At 37.3% G+C, this 22167-nt stretch overlaps 1 protein-coding gene across 7 annotated transcripts in view; it reads right to left on the bottom strand.

The window, feature by feature from the left end:
• The window catches only part of Xrn1 (5'-3' exoribonuclease 1), a 117388-nt gene that overhangs the window by 47565 nt on the left and 47656 nt on the right, over nt 1-22167 (bottom strand). For 5 of the 7 annotated variants that reach the window (XM_037207850.1, XM_028866012.2, XM_028866013.2 and 2 more), the window contains 9 exons: nt 21361-21481; nt 21171-21269; nt 16936-17039; nt 13592-13723; nt 12125-12287; nt 9680-9793; nt 5778-5876; nt 2916-3031; nt 2195-2341 (listed from right to left, as the gene is read on the bottom strand). In XM_037207850.1, the coding sequence (XP_037063745.1) occupies nt 2195-2341; nt 2916-3031; nt 5778-5876; nt 9680-9793; nt 12125-12287; nt 13592-13723; nt 16936-17039; nt 21171-21269; nt 21361-21481 (1095 nt within the window). Of the gene's footprint in view, nt 1-2194; nt 2342-2915; nt 3032-5777; nt 5877-9679; nt 9794-12124; nt 12288-13591; nt 13724-16935; nt 17040-21170; nt 21270-21360; nt 21482-22167 lie in introns of those variants that run through there. The other 2 variants (XM_028866016.2, XR_003734162.2) reach the window with 2 other exon arrangements.

Below are 22167 nucleotides of genomic sequence, written 5' to 3'. Positions count from 1 at the left end.
TCTGTACCAAGGCACATATCATCACAGTCAACAGGACTGACAGACAGAAAGAGTCCAGGAAATGAACACAGGTCACCAGGGGTATGAGAGATGGCTTACAGGTTAACAGCACTGGTTGTTCTTATAGAGGACCAGGGTTCAGTTCCCAGCACCCAAATGGTGACTCAGAGCCATCTGTAACTCTAGTTCCAGGGGATATGATGCCCTCTTCTGACTCGCCACAGGCACTAGGCATATAGTAGTGCAATGGGATACATGCAGACAAAACACTCATACACACAAAATAACCTGAAACAATAGTATCTTCAGAAAAAGCAGATAGATCACAATACAAAGAATCAAACCAGGACTCACAGGACTTGTCAATGGCAATAAAGGAGACAAGAAAAGAATGGAGCAGCGCTTTCAGAATCCTGAGTAAAAAGAATCTCTGGTCTAGGACTCTACTTAAACAAGTTACAGTTAAGTGTAGGAGAAAAAAGTATTTCCAGACACAAAGCCCCCCACTCCCATCCCCATCAGCTATTAGGGTTAAATGTACCATCAACATGGGGATAAAGATTAAGGAATGGGAGCCAGAAAATGGAAGAATTTGTATGGACATAGAGACTGTCTCTGGTCCAAAAGCTGGGCCATAAGCTCAGAGTCTCCAGTTTCAGCTGAAGCAGAGATCAAAGGCTTAAGGACAGAGATGAAACTAAGAGAATTCTTCATCTCTATGGCAGAATTTTCAGCTCAGGTAATATATATGTGTACAGATGGTAATCAACTGAAAAAAACAGTGAAAATAAAAATGTGGATAGGTAAGAGAATGTAATGATAATATATGACATGGTCTAGCTGTATTTATCATAATCATGTAAACCTTATAAAATTAACTCAAAATTGTAATAAAAACTGTATGAAATATGTTCATGTCTACAGGGAGCTGAGAGAATGAAGAAGAGCTGGAACTCATAGACAACCCTTTCATAGCTGGAAATCAATGGATATATGACAACTAGAAAAATAAAAACTATTTTTTGTAGTACTCCAGAGCCTTGAACATGGTAGGCAGGAGTTGTTAAATCTCAAAGTCAAGAAAAAGAAGTCTGAATGTAACCATTTAAGGAAATATGGAAATGAGTATAGAAATAAGCTAAATTTTCATATGGCAATATGAAACTATATGATCCCCTTCCAAAGAATCCAAATGGTGAGCCAGGAAGATGGCTCAGTGTATGAAGGTATTTGCTTCCTGATGATGTAAGCTTGACAACCTCAGCTAAATTCTTGGAACCAGGTCAAGGTCATCGAGAACTCCCTGACAAGGTTGTCTTCAGACCTCCCTAAGTGTATGTGCACTCTCTTGTGCATACACACACATGCACTATTAGTAAATTTAAAACAATATTTTAAAATAGATACAGAATATGACTTTATTTGGAACTGGAGTTCTACTAGAGACAACTAGTAGAGAGGGCTCTAATCCAATATGACTAGTACCACTGTAAAAAGGAGAAAGGAAGATAGACACAGGTGAAAACATAGGTAATGACGCATGGGGAGAGAGACTGTCACTTGAGGATAGAGGACTGGAATGATCAATCTACAAGCCAAGTAACACATAAAGTTACAGGAGAGTAAGAGAGCTAGGGGACGATAATCCCACTGACACCTTTATTCTGGTTACCAGAACTGTGAGATAATGAAGTCCACCTCGGTGAAAGCAGCTAGCTTGTGGTACTTTATTATGAGAGCCTATGAAACCAACACAGGGGTCCTCAGTGACAAGGAGGATAGAAATCCATGCAATAGTACGAAGAACATTAAGTTGTAAATCAGAAGTGAAAACATTAACTATAACTCTAAGTAACTCAGCACTTACTAATAAAAATGGTAACACATTTCCTATGGGATTATTAATGCAAATATGTTGTTGCACTTTTTCTTTTCTTTTCTTTTTTTTGAGACAGAGTCTCACATAGTCCAGGCTGGCCTTAAATGCATTACACAGGTAAGACTGGCCTCCAATTCCTGATCCTTCTACCTTTCCTCCCTTGTGCTGGGGTTAGAGGTGTATGCCACCATGCCTAGCTGTTGCTGTACATTGTTCTGAAGGACATACTCTCCCTTTCAAATGGGTATGAGCCAGACAAAATAGACAGTACATGCCTGAGCTGAGAGGCTGGGGAGAAGCTGGCTGGACACTCACCTCTCTATGTACTCTGCGAGAAGCTGCTCTGCTGCTGATGAGTACATCCACTCATTCCCAACTTTCTTTGTATATCCAGGGACTTCTTCATTCTTCTTGTTGAATTTGAGATTTAAACCCACATTTGCTTTATGGTCTCCATGAGGGCTAAGTTTAAACCACATATACACACAGTGTTTTAAAATTTGTTCAAAAATAAAAGTTCTGCTTTTTTAAAAAACAGTGCTAGAGATCGAATCCAAAGTCCTGAGCATGCCAGACAAGTGGTATACCACTTAGCTACATCACCAACCCCAATAATTATTTTCAACTTTCAGAAAAGCTCAGTTCTGATTGTTCTACATTTTAGTTTGCATGGTTACTACCAAATAGTAGTAATTAAAAAAACTACAGGACAGGTTTTAAAATCCAAGTTAAGAAAGCATATAAATAAATTATGTAATTAGAAAAAAGGAAAGTAACAAAATTCATAGAAATATATTCCCAAGGCTCACACACACCCTCTGATACCTTTTTTCAAGGTTAGCTGCTAAAATTTCATACTGTCTTGAAAGCATCTAAAGCATATGCTGCTGTTCATGTAAATGACCACCACAGAAGGAGATGGGCAACTTAGTCCACAGTCATGAATTGGAGAAAATTAATACTGAGATAGTAAGCATTTAATCTCTATATTTAATTTTTCTGCCACTTTAAGCAAATATCCCTAATACAAACTTACTTTCTCCTAGATCCTCTTCCAATAAAAATACTTCCTGTAAACCTTGAAACAAGGTATCCACTCACTCCAAGTCGACCGGCCAACACATATCCTGGGTTGTACTTTATAGAGTATTTCTTTAAATATAAAAATAAAGAGGTCAATTATGGAAACACATGTTTACATTAAGTACTATCTGGTTACCTTTGAGACCTGTACGTAATTAAAATACCACTGACCACTGGATTTTGTCAAAATAAACATACACGGTCGCTTGGTCCCCCAATCCCTGAAGGATCTGAAAGGCCCTCTCTTTCTCTTTAAAGCACAGTCTTCTCAAGACTGAATGAAGGAGTAGGAAGCATAGTTTATAAATCTGTCTTAATAAATAAATTCTGTAGGCACGAAACAGAAAAGTCTTCACACAACATTTTTAAAAACTATTTTTCATATTTTAAGCAGAACTAGCTAGCGAGTATACGGAATAAAATAAGGCCTCAAAAATCAGTATACTGAAGTCAAACACAGCAAATCATCAAATCAGTTGGAAGTGAGGGAAGTAAAAAGTGTCCTTCATGTAAGAATGTAAGTAATCTTTTCCACTAATATTTACTATTGTATGAAAGTCACAGTCAAATAAATGGAAACTTAATTTGTGTAGTTAATGACTGTGAAATTAAAAAAAAGAAGGGAAAACAGTAATCAGAATATATTGTATAAGAAAATCTATTTTCAATAAAAAAATAAAATATATGGCAGGACAAAAGAAAAGAAAAGACAAAAAAAAAAGAAGTATTAGAAGGGATAATTTTTAACTAGGAAGAAATTTGCAAGTCCAATATCAACTATCACTAACAATCATATCTACTCCTTATATGATGCATATAGAAAGACACTAATTTTTATTCATAGTCTAATACTTTGTAAGTTATATGATTATATATATTGAGACCATTTCATGTAGCTTAAGTTGGCCTTGAACTTTCTATGTGCTTGAGGATAATCTTGAACTTCTGATCCTCTTGCCTCCACCTCCTCAGTGCTGGGGTTATAGGTTTGGGCCACTAAGCTGGTTCATACAGTGCTGGGGACTGAACCCAGGGAAGCTCATGTAGGTTAGGCAAGTGCTCTCCCAATGAGCTCCATCCCCAGCCCCAACAGTTTATATTCTTACTTTATGCTCATATATGAATATGGAAATATTTTCACCAACATAAAATCAATTTCTTGGATTGGGTAAGAGATTAAGTCAGCCACCATTATTTTATTGATATGTATCTATAATGATGTCCAAATAGGTAATTGTTTTTGGTGGGATGCAATATCAAATTACTATTAAAATGTATGAATATGTTAGTAGGCAAATATGGTGCTACATGTACACAGCCCTAATACTTGGAAGACAATGGCAGGATGATCAGGAGTTCTAGGTTATCCTTGGTTACTCAGTGAGTTAAAGGCCAGCCTGGGCTACACAAAATATTGTCTCAACACTCACACAGACACACAGAACATGGTTGTTCAACAAGAGTATCATCAGATTTAGTAATAATAAAATATAGAACAAACATGCTTTGTAAAACAGATCAAAATAATTAAGGTGGTATTTGATTATAAGAAGTATCACTTTATTAGTAAGCATTTTGAAATGTGTAGAGGCACATTCATTTATGATAATTGGCATAGGTTACTAGCATTTAGAGCCCATGGACAAAATGTCCTATTTATACAGCTGCCATAGATACAAGTGTCCTATTCCAAGTACTAATGGTACTCCATTTGAGAATTCTAAGCTGTGCTGTAATTCAAAGTTAATTACAATCATCAACAGTACCCTAAAAAACATAAAGGGTATGGCTAAAATACTAGGGTAAAGAAAGCGAGAGTAAAAGGAGCACCTTTTATACAGGTGTTCCAGCTTAATCATCTAATGGCACGCTGATGCCTTCTGACGCTGTCTTCTAAACGCTTCCTGTAATAGTTGATGGTAAGATTTTAGGGACACCTCTGTCTTCTATACCTAATATTTCTCCTGAAGATGCTGATCCTTAATTCCTTAAGTCAGATCACAACGATACAGAATAAACACCAATTAATAAAGTAATTTCTGAATTTTTTTTTTTTTTTGCTAAAGATTTACATACGTGTGTATATACTGTTTCAATGCTAGGGGTTAAACCTAGGTACTTAACATACTATGCTAGGCTGATATGAATAGGTCTACAAGTACAGATTTCTACTTTTCCCTTATGTTTTTAGTGTGTGTGTGTTTAAGAATGGGCATGCATGCCACAGTGCATGTGTGAAGGATAACCTTGGTGTCATTCCCCAGATGCCATCTTCTTGAGTTTTTTCTTTTGTGAGACAGGATCTCTCACTAGCCTGGCATTCATCAATTAGGCTCAGCTGGCTGGCAAGCTAGCCCCAGAGATCTGTCTTCCCAGTACTGGCAGTACAGCATGTGCCATTAGCCCAGCTTTTTTTTTTTTTTTTTTAAATTATTTATTTTTATTATGTGCATTGGTGTTTTGCCTACATTGTATGTGTTTGTGAGGATGTTGGGTCCCCTAGAATTGGAGCTACAGACCGTTGTGAGCCACCATGTGGGTGTGGGAACTGAATCCAGGCCCTCTGGACGAGCAGTCAGTGTTCTTAACCACTGAGCCATCTCTCCAACCCCCATAAGCACAGTTCTTATCCATGAGTATTTCAGATATGAACTAGGGTCCTCATGCTTCATTAAAAATACTTTACTGACTGAACTATCTCTCTATCCCTTATTCTTATTCTTAAATTAAACATTGAAATTAATTTTAAGGAGGCAGAAAAAATATCCTAGCATTAAAAAAGTTTATTGTAAACAATACCAACTATTGTACTTACATGCTGGTTCTGTATTAAAGCATCAAGATTTGGTTCACATGGAATGCTGAAAACCACACGAATCCTACCTTCTGTAATCACGTCACCTGAATCCTGAACCTGGGGGGAGGGTAATCACAGTGTTTTAATCTTTCATTACATTCATTTACTTTTCTCCTTATTTGAATGATACTCTCCTAAAATAAAATTTTATTGTCATAAAATTAGAAAGTGGAAATTTTCTTGTAATTTATGGTAGGATTTTAAAATATTCTAGGAGTGAGTCATTTTATATTTAATAGGTATTAATCACATATAAAAATTAACTTATTTGTAGATAATTTCAAATTACCAAAATGATGCAAATAATGTCTGAAAACACTGACCTAGATTCACACATTGTTAATGCTATAAGGAATATGTCTTTAATATTTGTGTACTATGTGCATATGTACATGCATATAACAACTGGTGCCCAACGTGTTGACAAGAGTTTCCACCTAAAACCAGAGAAAAAAGATTCTAAATCGGAGGTAAAAACAGCTTCCTAGTTGTCTTTCTCAAGTTAGCGGCAGCATGCCGGTTTGAGCTACATTATGGCGGGAATGAGGCCTCTGCAAGTGGCACATTAAGCTGCGTGGTGAATTTAGCCTTTGCTAGTACAAAACAAAAAAAGAGATTTCTGGGCTACATGCTGCTTTGGTAAGAAGCATAGACCCACTATTTCTGAGAATTGATGGCTCCTAGAGCTGGCAGAAAATGTACCACTGCCATGTTGGGAAGCTGAAGTGGGTGGAGCCAGCAGCCACAGCGCCTTTTCAGTCTTAGAATGGTGCAGTTTAAAGCAATAGTCTCAAGGTGATATAAAAAATAAGCCACGTAAAGATGGCTACCGCACAGAGAATCTGAATTATGTTCTCTTTGATATTTGTAACTGAAGAAAATCATTTGATTGCAAAAGCTGTTGAGTTATGCCAAAATGTGTATTGTAAAGGTACCTTGACTTCAAAATTTGGATGTAAGGATATGTTGCTTTGGAAAGGAGGCTCTGCTTTTGTTTCCACAGAAAGCAAGAGGCTATGGATTTGTTCCAGATATAAGATACATCAGGTTTGACCAGCCAAGACCCCCTGAAAGGTCTCCCATGACACCAAGGCCCAGATGATTCAACATCCAGAACAGTTTCAAGGCAACTGGCTCAGATGACACACCCTCACGGACTACTCCATAATCCTAAAATTTTCTTTGTGTCCCCATAAGATACAGTGCCCTCCTCCAGCAGGAAGCAGCAAATGAAGCTACGCCCAAATTCCCAAATATACCAAGCTGGCTTTGGAGATGTGTAAAAGTTGAAACCTTCCTTTTTTAAAAAAAGGGGGGAAGTGCTGTGGATATCGTTCTGTATAAATAAAACATTGATTGGCCAGTGGCCAGGAAGGAAGTAGGCAGGACAAGGAGAGAAGAATTCTGAGAAGTGAAAGGCTGAGGAAAGAGACACTGCCAGCTGCTGCCATGACAAGTAGCATGTGAAGATGCCGGTAAGCCACGAGCCACGTGGCAAGGTATAGATTTATAGAAATGAATTAATTTAAGCTATAAGAACAGTTAGCAAGAAGCTTGCCACGGCCATACAGTTTGTAAGCAATATAAGTCTCTGTGTTTACTTGGTTGGGTCTGAGCGGCTGTGGGACTGGCGGGTGACAGAGATTTGTCCTGACTGTGGGCCAGGCAGGAAAACCCTAGCTACAAGCAACAACAAAAACAACAACAACTACTACTACTACTACTAATATTTGGAACAGGCTTTCAGTATGTATTTCCAGGTTAGCTTTGAACTCATTTTGTTGTCTAGGCTGGCCTCAAACTTGGTGACCCTCTACTTCAGCATCCTGAGTGCTGGGATTACAAACATGCACTACAATCCCTAGGTCCTCTCAGTGTTTTGAGGATACCTTACATGTCCTTTACCTCTAAGTATTTTGTGTATATTATTAAGGATATTTTATTATAAAACAACAGTATCATTATTAGGCATATAAATTTACATTGATATTTTAATCTCAACTATTCTTTACATTCCAATTTTATCAATGGACCCAATAATGTCCTATGCAGAATTCTTTCCTCCCTCTCCAAGCTACCATAAGATATTGAACTTAGCTATCTGTGTCTTTTTGTTATTGAGGCAGGTAATGCTATGTAGTCCAGGCAGGCTTCAAATTCATCCTCCTGCCCCAGCCTCCCAAATGTCAAGACTGTAGATATTCCTGTGGCCACTATTAAGCTATGTTCCCAGCTCCTAGTTGTATATTGAGCATTCTTTAAAGTAAACTATATCCAGATCATTTTTTGGTGTGTGTTTTAAAAACAATAAGTACTCTGAAGAATACAATTTGTTCTTCATGTTTCATCCTGCCTTTCTCCTTTGTATATACTAGAGACTGAACATAGTATGTTAAGCAAGTATTCTACCACTGAACTGCATCACTATTCCCCTTAAAGTTCCTTATTTTGCTTTTTGTAGTAAAGTTATATGTTGTGGAATATTAGTTTAACACGTGTTACATTCATTTATGCTGTGGAATATTTGTTTAATAATTCAAAGAAGTGTTGCATTCTTTAATGCTGCATTTGTTTAACTCTGTAAAGCTGTGTTACTTTGCCTATCTAAAACATCTGATTGGTATAATAAAGAGCTGAAAAGCCAATAGCAAGGCAGGAGAAAGGATAGGTGGGGTTGCCAGGCAGAGAGAGTAAATAGAAGAAATTTGGGAAGAAAAGATTGGGGAACAAGAAAAGGAGAAGGAGAGGAGGACATTAAGGGTCAGCCACCCAGCTACACAACCAGCAATGGAGTAAGAAGAAAAGAAAGATATGTAGAATAAAGAAAGATAAAAGCCCAGAGGCAATATGTAGTTAAATAGAATGGGATAGTTTAAGGTAGAAGAGCTGGCTAGAAACAAGCCAAGCTAAGGCCATGCATTTGTAAGTAAGAATAAGTATCTGTGTATTCTAATCTGTTACTGTACTCAATTGTTTTGTTACTCAAACATTTAAGATCTGGCCAGTAGGAGCCCTTTCACCTTGTTCCTGTGCTTACTGGCATTGGTCTTTCTATTCTTTTGAGCACTTTTACTTTTTGGCATCTGATGTATCAAAGTCATTTTGTACCTTACTTGTTCCAGACCTAGAACCAGATACTTTAGTGAGAAGGACTATTGCTTTTAGTTAAGTGCTATGGTCTTAGAGGTCAAAATTTGAATATTATGTGTGTTCACTGTTACCAGAGTGTAGCATTCTTTTGAAAAATAGAGCTAGAAAAATATGCATGTATACACATACAATCATGTGCCATATGCACATATGCTTCAGAATCTCTAATAGTACTGCCAATCTGCCCCCCATTGACTCTTATTTTCTCTTATTCCATATCTGTATGTACTTTTTTCTGTGTGAAAAGTAAAATTATTAAACATATCAATAAATTTAAAAATTCATTAACCCTAAGCCAAAAATCTACTTAAAATAATTTTATGGTTGTTTCAGATATAACCCAACAAACAAGTATATTATAAACACAAACCAGGTGGTGATGCTGCACACCTTTAATCCCAGCATGAAGCAGACACAGGTGAATCTCTGAATTCGAGGCCAGCCTGGTCTACAGAGTGAGTTCCAGGACAGCCAGGGCTATACAGAGAAACCCTCTCAAAAACCCCAAAACCCAAAAAACAAAAACACCAGATTTTGAATACTTTTTTCCACCTCCTGATCACCCACTTTTCCCTATAGCTCAATACTGTGTTCTTAAGTTTCATGAGTGAATTCTTTCTTATGTTTCCCCCTTTAACATTACATTTTTATTTTGCACTTAAGATGAAAAACTGTATTAATAAAAAGTTAATAGCAAAATTGAAACTAACTTCTCCAGTGCAGCCATAATAAGGAGTTCCCAGCATAAAGACCATACTTCTCAGCGGAAACAAATCATCCAATGTTTTGATATTGGAGAAACGAGAGTCAAAAGCTCGGATGTCCTATACAAAATGAAATAGGAGTTAATCATCACAGCTAGTATTTCTAAAGCCTGCACATCATCTTTTTTTCTAATAGGATTAAATCTGTTTTATCTGCAAATGTCAATTTTAAGATTTTCTATACAATAATACCAAAACTTAAAACATACTGACTTGTTACATCATTCTCTCTTCTAGATACTTCATACATTTATCTATTTCATTTAATTCTTACACAACCTTTGGTTGCAGAACTTTACTTTTAACCTCATTTTATGAAGACTGGCACAAAAGGCAATGAATCTTATCCAAGGTCACATAGTAAAGAAGCCACCTCAGGTAATCTGTGCTCTTAATTACTACACTTTCGTTTATTTCCCAAATTTAGGGTTAGTATAGATAGCAGTATTCCCCTTAACTATGGGATAGGGTAAGATTTCAAGCACCCTCCACACTATGTATGTCTGAAGCCATGGTCAGTACCAAAACCTATAAGTACTTTTTTATACTTACACATCTATGACAGCGTTTAGTTTATACACTAGAGAATAGTGAAAGATAACAGTAACAGAATACTAAGACTATGTGCATGTGGTCCCTTCCTTTCAAAGTGTCTAGCACTGTATTCACCTTTTCACTTAATGTGATGATGTGACGATACATGCCTCCATGATGAAATGTGGTTGACAAATGAGAACTTATGAAATGTGGATGCATGCTCCAAGCTTCAAGCAGAGCAGCAATAGTGAAACAAGCACTTTCCCTTACAATTTCATGAATGGAATAGTTATTCTTACTATCTGTAATCGGACCATCCTCATTCTATGAGGAAAAGTTTCGTCTTTTCACTTAAAGGGAGCATCTTCTAACTGCCAGTACCAATGCTCTTGCACTTGGGAGTCGTTTAGTAAAATAAATGTTATCAAACACCACGATACTGTGACAGCTGAGCTGGCACTGAGATGCTACTCAGTGGGTAGCCCACACAGCATGGACACACTGGACAAAGATGATATCCATCTGAATGACAGCTTAAGACTTGTCTCAATACTCAGAATGGTGATCAATTTTAAATGTATGAATTGCTTAATTCTGGCCCCTTCTGGATAATATTTTTAGACCTTGGTCGAATGAAGGTAACTGAAGCTGTCAAACACCAACTCTTGGAAAAAGAGGACCTACTGTCCCCTCACAATATTAGAGATTATGCACACAAAGGGAAAATCTTTAATATTCATTAGTCAATTTCTGGCAAAAGAAATTTTTTTAAAGAAAGCATCTTGATATGCTGTCCACCATGGTCTCAAACACACAATCTTCTTGCTTCAACTTTCCAAGAGCTAGGACTACAGGTGTTCATCACTACACCGGGCTAAGGCCAGGATTTTTGAAGTATCATGAAAAAATGTCAACATGTTAAGAATGGTGTGTTGTAGGAAATTTATTCTAGAAAATAAGTTCTTAAAAACTACCATAAAATCAGCCAAGCATGGTGGCGTACACCAACAATTCCAGCACTTGGGAGGCAGAGGCAGGCACATCTCTGTGAGTTCATGGCAGGTCTGGTCTATATGGTGACTTCCAGGACAGCCAAGGCTACATAGAGAGACCCTGTCTCAAAAAACCAAACACCAAAGAACCAACCAAAGGAAGAACAACAGAAAAACTACCAGAAAATCAAAACCGTGTTCCTACTTGCACATGCTGAGTGGGCATGGAATAATCCTTAGACAGAATAATATTAAAAGATCTAAAAAACCAAAAGCAGAGCAGACCCATTTCTTTAGCGTGTGTGTTTGGGTCAGAGAACAACTTGTATGAGCTGGTTCTCTCCTTCCAGCACATGGGTCCTAAGGACTGGGCTCAAGGCCTCATGCTTGGTCATTCCACAGGTAGAATTCAGTTGTCAGGCTTGTCTGCAAGCACCCTGACCTGTGGAGCCATCTGGGTAGCCCCCCAAAAATATATTTTGTGATATATATACCCCTTATTATATATTGCTAAGTTATTATTCTATTCATAAATAAATATTAATTATTGTAACTGTCTTTTTTCTTTATCATGTTGCTGAGTCTTCAAACATCTAGGGCTTTATGAATGCTAGGCAAGTACTCTATCACTGAGCTGTATCTCTAGTTCCCCCCAAAATTGTGAAAAATGTTCTTGCTAGGTTGACCAGCTGTCTATGGCCTTGAACTATTTGGTTTCAATAGACCTTGAACCTATAATCTTTCTCCTTTACCTTCCCAAACAGTTGGGATTACAGGCCTCGGCCACCAGATCATGCTGGCAGTATTTTTAACCAATGTGTAATAGTGACATTACAAAAGAATTGAGACTTGGGGACCTTACCTTAACAATAGTTTGATAAACAAAAGGAAGAATTTGTTTTGACCACTGTTTTTCCAGATGAACTTCACCATTCTGACTGATTTGATATTTACGTCCCGTGAGCAACTGAGCATATACAACAGCAGATGTTTCATTTATTATTATTCCCTTTCTTCTTAGGTATCTAAAGGAAAAATAAAAAAGAAGATATATATGTAGAAGTATGTACGCAGTCCAGGGGTAATCATCAATCAAACCAACTATTCACAATCAAATACTTACTGCAAATAAATGCACAGCAGTTCTCAGCGACCTATAGAGCAGTGATTCTCAACCTTCCATTTTTTTGTTTTTCGAGACAGGGTTTCTCTGTGTAGATTTTGGTGCCTGTCCTGGATCTCACTCTGTAGACCAGGCTGGCCTTGAACTCACAGAGATGTGCCTGGTTCTGTCTCCCGAGTGGTGGGATTAAAGGTGTGCATCACCACTGCCTGGCTGGTTCTCAACCTTCCTAATGCTTCGACCCTTTAATACACTTCCTCATGTTGTGGTGAACTCAACCATAAAATTATTTTTGATGCTACTTCATAACTGTAACTTTGTTACTGCTGTGAATACTAATGTAAATATCTGTGTTTTCCGATGGTCTTAAGTGACCCCTGTGAAAGGGTCGTTTGACTCCAGAGAAGTCTTAACCCATAGGTTGAGAACCATTTCCATAAAACTTTTGATAGTGTTGATTTTAGTCTGTGGACCATTTCTCCACTGTCTATGTGACTGAATGAGAAATCAATCTGTAAAAACTCTAGAATTTCACATTCAAGAAAGCTCCCCTGCCCAAATAAATGTAATAAAAAATTTAGATTTAAGAGAAAGTAAAAATAGGCACCATGGAACTCACCAAACAGAGGAGTATTTTAAGTATAGTATTCATTGCAAAGGCTCATTTGTTCCATTTATATATGATATAAACTTTTCATAAATAATTACCTTATTGATTCTTTTGGCTTTCAATTAAAATTTGCATACCTTTTAACACTCCAATCCTTTTTTTTTAAATGGCTTTGGGGATTGAACTCAAGCCTTGAACATACTAAGCTACAATCCCCAGGCCCCTGGACTCTTCGTATCTGCATTTCCTCATCACATATCTGACACTGTGCTAGGAAGAGTGAATCGATCTCATAGTCCTTGGGCCTCAGTTTTCCGAGGGTGGTAATTAAAGCTGTGTGCCATCATGCTCAACTAAGTTCTTTTTAAAAATGTGTCTATTTAATGTGTGTGGGTGTTCGTCCCCGTGTTTGTCTGTGTACCATGAGTTTGCCTGGTGCCACTGAGACCAGAAGAAGAGGGCACCAATGCCCTGGGGCTGGAGTTAAAGAATACGAGAATCACTACATGGGGTCTTAACTCTGGTTAAAGAAGCCAGTGTTCTTAACCTCTGAGCCATTTCCTCCAGCCCTCAACTGAACTCTCTATGACACTCACTGTTCTGAAATTCCTTGTATTTCTTTAGTCCAGTTCGACTGTTCTTTATCTGCAAGTTGGATGACTTTAGTTGGTGGAGCAGTTTTCCCCAAATAAACCTTCTGTGTTCCTGGAGGTTCTTCTAAGTAAAACCTTAGGATCAAAACAAAGTAGAAATTATGTTAAGTCCAAACTTGTGCTTTAATGTAGAGCTTTTTGCAGGGTCAGTGTTCACAGTAAACAAATTTTACATAGTACACTTGTAAAAACAAAACCTCCAAACTCAAACCTTTATGAAATAAAGTAATATAAACTGGAGAATAAAGACGTGGAAATTTCCTTCATTGGGCATGATGGTACATCCCTGGATGCTCAGTTACTTGAGGAGCTGAGGAAAGAAGGGTGTCTTGGGCATGACTTTGAGACCAGCCTATACAACATAGCAAGACCCTGTCTCACCTCAAGAGAAGATGAACTATTTAAGTATAAACATAACAAGATGACATATCATTAGTGTAATGAAAAAAAAACACTAAGAAATCAAAGATTTAAATAATGGAGAGGTACATAGTGTTCATGGGTTAGACAACCCAATAAAGTAAAAGTATCAAACCTTCCAGAAATTCATCTATAGGTATAAAAAATTTTCTTTTTCTTGTTTTTAAGTTTTTTCCCCCCTTCGTCTTTTCCCTCCTCCCCCCTCATCCCCATCTCTCTTTTAAGACTACATAGCTTGGGCTAGTCTTGAACTTGTAGAGATCTTCATGCCTCAGCCCAGAGTTCTGGAATTATGAGTGTGAGCAATTATATCCTTTAGGTTTAATAAAATTTCTATAAAAATTCCTTCAATATTAATAGATACAGAACAATTTCTCTTAAAAATCCAACAAATTAGAATAGCTAAAACCATTTTTAAGAAGAAAGTCATAGCTTGGTGGTGGTAGTGCACACCTTTAATCCCAGCACTTAGAGGAGGCAGAGACAGGTGGATCTCTGAGTTTGAGGCCAGCCTGGTCTACAAAGTGAGTTCCAGGACAGCCAGGGCTACACAGAAAAACCCTGTCTTGGAAAACCAACCAACCAACCAACCAAGTAAATAAACAAAACCAAACCAAACAAACAAACAAAAAAAATAAAATAAAAGCCAAATGTATCACTTTGATGTTAAGACTTTGCATACAGTTATAATCAAGGAATGGGCACAGGAGTGGAGAGATGGCTCAGTGGTTAAGAGCATTGGCTGCTCTTCCAGAGGACCCGAGTTCAAGTCCCAGCATCCACATGGCAGCTCACACCTGTCTCTAACTCCAGTTCCAGGGCCTCTGACACCCTCACACAGATATATTTGCAGGCAAATCACCAACGGACATAAAATAAAAAAATTAAAAAAAAAAGAGCATAGAAGAGTCCATAAACATGAATAGACTAGAGAACCAGACAAACACACACACACAAATACACTCAGCTTTAAAAAAGGTTTGTTATTGTCATGCCAGGGCTTTGTGCATAGCAGATAAAAGCTCTAGAGTACTCTACCATGATCCAGATCCTAATTGTTTTTCTTAAATGATTTATTTACTTTTATATGTATAAAGTATAAAAGCCTGCATGTATGTATGTGTCTTTAGTGTGTGCCTGAAGAGGCCAGACAAGACTTTGGATCCCCTGAAACTGGATTAAAATGGTTGTGAGATGTGTTGCTGGGATGCAAACTCAGGTCCTCTGCAAGAGTGTAAGTGTTCTTAACTGCTGAGCCATCTCTCCAGCCCCTGTAACTAACTTTAGGCAAAAGCAATCCAACAAAGAAAATCTGCTCTTTAACAAATGATGTTGTAGCAACTGAATGATTCATAGGCAAATATATTAAACAACATATATTTGTAAAATTATGCAAAAAATCATTTAAAATGGATTACTGACTTAATATAAAAGATGGTAAAAACCATGAAATATTTAAAAGAAAATATTAGCAAACTGGACTACATCACAAAGGGAGAACTAAATTTTACTCTCCCAACAAAGAATCCTCAAGATTTCTCACAGAAAGACTAGTGCCAGCAATTACAATTTCAACACAATTACAATAATCAATAACATTTATGAAAGAACACAACTGGGAGATGTGTGCAGGGCTAAGGGGAAACGAGAGTGGACAAAGACTGGTCTTCTAAAATCACAATCCAATGTACAATAAAAACAAATAAAAAGATATTTTTTGACATATAATAATTCAGAATACAACACTGACCCAATTTCTCTGAACAAAACTTAGTTTTAGATATGCACAAGTAAAAAAGAGGACTTTATATGAAATAAAAGTTTAAAATGACTAAGAAAGACCTGCCTAACTATTCACTAATTAAAAGAGTATGAGATTAAATAAAATGGCAAAAAGTTATTCTTAAAAATATAAGACAAGGGGGGATGGAAAGATGGATCAGTGCTTACAAGCACTGGCTGCTCTTCCAGAAGACCTAGGTTCAATTTCCAGCACCCACATGACAGCTAACAACCATTTATAATTCCAGTCCAATACCCTCTTCTAGTCTCTGCAGGCAACACTCATACACACAGTACACAGACATATATGCAGGCAAAACACCCATACACATACATAAAATAAACGACTCCTTCAAATAAAAAGGACAAGTACAGGTATAGTGGTGTACTCACATACCCTCCACTCTCAGGGGTGGAGTCAAGAAGATGTGTGCATGTATGAGATGAGACATGTCAATAAAGTGTATTCCAGACAAGCCAGGGCCACACAGCAAAGTCTTGTCTCACTGATTTGATTTAAAAATTAATGTAGTATCTATTTTAGCAGGTAGAAGCATTTACTGTACAGGCCTGACAATCCCCAGAATCTATGGTAGAAGGAGAGAACAGACTTCTTTTTTTTTTTTTTTAGCCTTATTTCAAATGGTTTCATAAAGGTAATTACTAAATAAATGTTAAGACTTTAAATACTGATTCAAGGAAATACATATACACAATAAATCAGTGTATTATTGAAATGAAAACTGGGAAGAATATGGAAAAGGTAAGGTTATATATGTTGTTAATTCTTACCAGAAAGAAAAATATATTTGCTAAATAATATAATAGTTGTCACTCAGAAAAGAACTGGGTGATAAAACTTCCAAGCTATTAAGAACAAAAGAAACTAATACAATGTAATATGTCTAAAATATCCTCAGGAGTATATATAATAAACTCTGAACAGTGGTTGACTTTCAAGTAGTCGGAGAATAGTTTTGCACTAGAGTGTAAATGTTCTTATAATAATTTTATCCCTCAAAAATAAATGAAAGTGATCAAACAGCAAAGCAAACATGTTAGAGAAATCATAAATTGTATCTTACTTGGTTTCACCATCTGATACGGCCACAACTCTAGCTTCTTCTAGATGGGGCCAGTTAACAAAGACCGACTTTCCAAGCACCGACGAGGCAATGTTTTCTATACTCTTAAAAGTGCAAACAGAAAAGTTCATTCATGGTTTAGGTCCTTTTCAGAGGCATTCTCCAGTTCCATTTAAGTTTAATTTGTAAAATAAATGAGGTGGATTAAAGGTGTTACTAAATTCCCTCCACTAGAAAAATTCTGATTTTACTCGTTAGATTCATATTTATCTTTCTTACCTCTCTGATAACAAAGAAAACGGAAAAGAACAGTAGTGATGTTTCTTTAGTTTCATTTTGGTTGATACTCAGAGCAGAATCTAAGAAATATCTCACAAGAAAAAGAAGTATCTCATCTCACTTGTGGTACGTTAGCAAAAAAGAACATTAGAATTAAAGTCAGGGGACCCAGTTCCAAATTTTGGTTTTACTCCTTCAGATTTGACCAAATTATGTTTTCCTTTATGAATAGAAAGGATAATGTATTCCTTCCAATGTTGAGGATAAAGGAAAATAATACACTATTCTGTATAAGGTAGTATTTTAAGTAAAAAAAATTCTAGCTTTAAAAAGGAGATATTATTCAACTTACACATATAGATTAGGAAACAACTTTGTAGTAGAAACTGATGTGTAACTATAAATTTTATTTATCTTTTGAACTATATTTAACTTTTTTTGTGTTTGCTGTTTGTTTTGAGATTAAAAAGGTCTCATGTAGCCTAGGCTGGCCTGGAACTTGCTATGTAGCCAAGGATTACCTTGAACTTCCTGGTCTTCCTGCTTTCCTCGACCAAACGTTGGACCCAGATGTGCTCCCTTAACCATGCCCACTTTAGTACGGCTCTCCCAGGACCATATTCTAACCCAGGCTTTGTGCACACTCGACAGGCACTCTATTAGCACAACTACACTACCAGCTGAGTTGCTAGATGGCTTCCTTAGCCTTCACAGAGCCCTGAGTTCCATCCCCAGAACCGCAGAACAGGGTGCAGTGCTGTACGCCTTTGATGTGAGAGGATCAGGAATTCAAGGTTGTCCTCACTTAGGGAATTTGAGATCTGACATACATTAGATTTTGTCTTAAAACACACATATATACACACATAAATAAATAAAATTTGAGTAGTAAGAGATGACTATTTTTGGGAATATTATTCTGATAATCAGACTTTTCTTAAAGTGAGCATCTAAAACTACAGAAAAACAATTCTGTGAAAGAAAGTTTCAACATTAGAACTGTGTTCATTAATTATTTGTTCCTTTGTCTATATTAATTTTTTTATCTCACCGCCACTTTCAGTTGTTTTGAAAACAAAACAAAACACCTTCCTTTCCCAGATTAATTCTTTCTGAAGCTTTAGATGAAATCCACTATTTATGTCATGTGCAGTCTTGCTATTATATACATCTTTTCCATTACAAAAGCCTAACGACTTCCCAAAAGTTCTACTTTCTTCTATAGAAACTGTTCTGGAAGATCTTCCTCTTTTCTGCCTCCAGTTATGCTTGCAGCCTTCTTTGCTCTAATAAAAGTAAATCTTTAAAAAACAACAGCAGCAATAACAACAACAAAAAAAACCCTCCTCTTTTGAGACAGGGTTTTATTGTGTAGCTCTGGCTGGCCTGGAATTATGTACATCAGACTAGCCTCAAACTCATGGAGATCCACCTGCTTTTGCCTCTGAGAGTGCTGGGATTAAAGACATGTAGCAGCTAAAAAAAATTCCATTTTTATCTTATGTGTATGTGTGTAAGTGTGCCCATGATGGACAGAAGTGGGCACTAGATCCCTAGGAGCTAGAGTTACAGCAGTCTGAAATGGGCGCTGGGAATAGAACTTGTCCTCCACAAGAACAGCAAGTACTCTTAACTGGTGGGCCATCGGTCCAGTCCCAATCATAGCTTTCTTGATCAAGAAAATAATGCCTGCCTCCTTTACTTCCTATCCACCTACTCTTCTGCCTCGTCTTTAAGAATTGAACTTCTGCCTGTACCAATGGGGTCTGGCCCGGCATGGTGCAGTAGCATCGCCACAGATGGCACTGAGGCAGAGCATGGGGAGGCCTTGCCGCTGCTGCTGAGGGGCTGGCCTATCTGCAGCTTCCTGAGTCCATGGCTGCAGGCCTAAGGCTCATGGGAGCCCCAGTGAAGATGACAATGTCTCATGGGCAGCCTGTAAAGATCAACTGTAGCAGGGAGGGAATAGAGAACCCTGACATACACTGGATGAAGGATAGGGCTGTGGTCCAGAATGCAAGCCAGGTGTCCATCTCAATAAGCAAGCAATACTGGGTTGGCTTCCTCAGCCTGAAGTCAGTGGAGCGGTCTGATGCCGGCCTATACTAGTACCAGGAGTGATGTACTGGAATCAAGTTCAGACTTTGTTTCAGTTTCTACTTTCCTTCAAAGTTTTGCAACATAAAGCTTTTGCTCCAAGTCTTCTTGATACCACTTAGCTATCACAAGTTGTGCTACTAACTTGTGACTCATTTTTTTTTTTTACTTCTGAGTCCTCAATGTCACTTTAACTGGCTCCTTTGGCAGTCTTTATAATTGTGAGTATTTCTTCTTTTCCTTTTTTTTTCTTCCGGGTTTTCAAGACAGGGTTTCTCTGTGTAGTTTTGGTACCTGTCCTGGATCTCACTCTGTAGACCAGGCTGGCCTCGAACTCACAGAGATCTGCCTGGCTCTGCCTCCCGAGTGCTGGGATTAAAGGTGTGCGCCACCACCACCCAGCCTTTCATTTGTTTTTTTAAAAAAAGATTTATTTATGTGTATGAGTGTCTTGTTTACATGTATGTATGTACTTCACAAGCATGCCTGATGCCCACAGAAGCTAGAAGATGATATTAGATACCCTGGAACTGGACTTATAGACTGTTGTGGGTGCTGGGAAACAAATCCAGGTCTTCTGGCAAGAGTAACAATTCAAGCCATCTCTCTAACCCTAATTGTGGGAATTTTTTTAATGTTGAGACCATGAACAAAAAGTGTAACTTTGTTTAGGGAACTAAATCTCAAGACCTCAGCCATTAGTTCTCTCTTGGGAACTTAGAGTAACAGTATCTGTCTTCAACCGCTAGCTTGAGGAATTTAATTCTGTATCAGCAGCTTTTGAAATGGAGTTTCTCATTTGAACTGTGGTACATAAAGGAATAACTGGTCTATTTTCTCAGTTTTTCCAATACAGTACAATGCTAGTCTCATTCTAAATGCACAGGAGATTTACTACCTACAATATAAGCTATTATTTACAATGAACAACTGAGGGTACAAGGGTTTTTATCTTTGTGAAACACTAGTTAAGAAAGGTTACCAGGATAGCTTTAATTAAAAATCTTACTAATCACCTTAAGATTTCATCATGATTAAGCTCCCAAACCAGTAACTTTCCTATTTTAACTTTTCTTGTCCATCAAACTACTACTACTTTCTGGCCTATTATGCTGACAGCTCCGTTAGTTACTATTTCCTTCTAGATCTATTGCTACTTTGTTTATATCCTCATCTTTTAAGTCTATAAACTCTGAACTTGTAGGTTTTACTATTTTTTTTAATTTGGTTTAGAATATTGCTAATAGATTAATCTTTATGAAGATATCAATTTCAAACTAACAGTAACAGGAGAGAAAATCCAAACTCCTTAGCCTGGTATTCAAGATCCCCCATAATCTGCCTCAGTTTGTCTTCCAGCCTGATCTGCCACTACTTCTCCACACAAGTCCTCTGCTTTAGTCCACTTTATCTATTCCTTTCCCTCAAATAGATCACAGCTGTTCAAAAAGAAAAAGTATTAAGAAATACCTCAGACACAAAGGTTAAAAAAATAAGACAATGTACCCCAACTATTTATTCTGAAGTTGATACTACTTCCTTTCTTTCAAGGAGAATGCCTTTCCCCTCCTTGTCCTAACGTCTCTCAGCACCTAGCCAAGACTCTGCTCATCTTCTACATGTGTGTCCCTAGTCACTGGCCAGCAGAGTTCATTACCTCTTCAAACCCCATTCATGTGGTGCTAGGGATAGAGGCTCACAGTCCCTCCTAACTCATTTTGCTGTGTGTTATCTTTAAAGCTGAATCTGAGTTACAGCACATTAAATCTCTTTGTTAAACACCTTGGCAGGTATAAGCAGTTTTATGCATGACAAATATTCTATAAGTGGATGAATAAATGAATAAATAAAGTACTTACAAGTTCATCTGATTCTGCATTCACTGAGATTTCCAACATCATGTTCTCACCACGACTACTCTGCTGGAATACTTGAACACCACTTTTCTTCAAAAAAAACTTTAAAAAAATTCAAAGAATTTAGTTTTAATTTTTTATAATCACTTCACTTTTAATAAAGTGAAAAAATCTGAATTAAATAGCCACTGACTTTATGTTTGATGTGTTTCAAAGTCGGGAATCCACAGAAATATAATGCCTTCTGGTCAACCTTGGTTATTCTGTTCTTGTTTATGTCTACACGCCAAGCATCTAGTGATATTACTTTATACCTAGAAAATAAAGCAAGGTATTTAATTTAAAATTCAAACATTATAAACAATTATAGCTTTCAACCTTCTCTTGACTATTTCATAAGAATAACTGTTGCTTTAAAAAAGAGAGATATGTATGGTGGCATATGTCTGTAATTGTAATACTTGAGAAGCAGAGGCCGAAGAATACAAGTTCAAGGTTACATAATGACTTCTAAGCCAGCTGAAGCAAGATAGTGAGACCTAGAAACACAAACACACACACACACACACACACACACACACACACACACACACACACACACACACACTAGAAGAGGAAAATTATTCCTTTAAAGAAAATTCAGGCATAGTGGTTTATACCTATAATCTAAACTAGGGAGATTGAGGAAGGAAGATTGCTCTGAGCTCAAAGCTATTCTGGGGTGTAGAATGAAATTCTGTCTTACAGGAAAAATAAAACTGTGGTGATTCCCCTGCAAGCTTTAAAGCAGGTAAGGAAAATTGATCCTCAAAGACAAGAATGACATTTGCCTCAGCCTGATTTTATTGTAACTGGGGCTGGACCAGGACTTCTAGAGTCTGGCCCAGATCATTTTACTTTAGTTGTATTTAAGCACAGCACATTCTGGAGAAAAGTATTCAGATAACAATTAATTAACTCAGCCCCCAGTGCACAACAATTTAAGACATATTTAAGAATA

This window comes from Peromyscus leucopus, chromosome 7 (assembly GCF_004664715.2).
Source record: "Peromyscus leucopus breed LL Stock chromosome 7, UCI_PerLeu_2.1, whole genome shotgun sequence".
Lineage (NCBI taxonomy): Eukaryota > Metazoa > Chordata > Mammalia > Rodentia > Cricetidae > Peromyscus > Peromyscus leucopus.
This window is presented reverse-complemented; position numbering and strand designations above follow the sequence as displayed.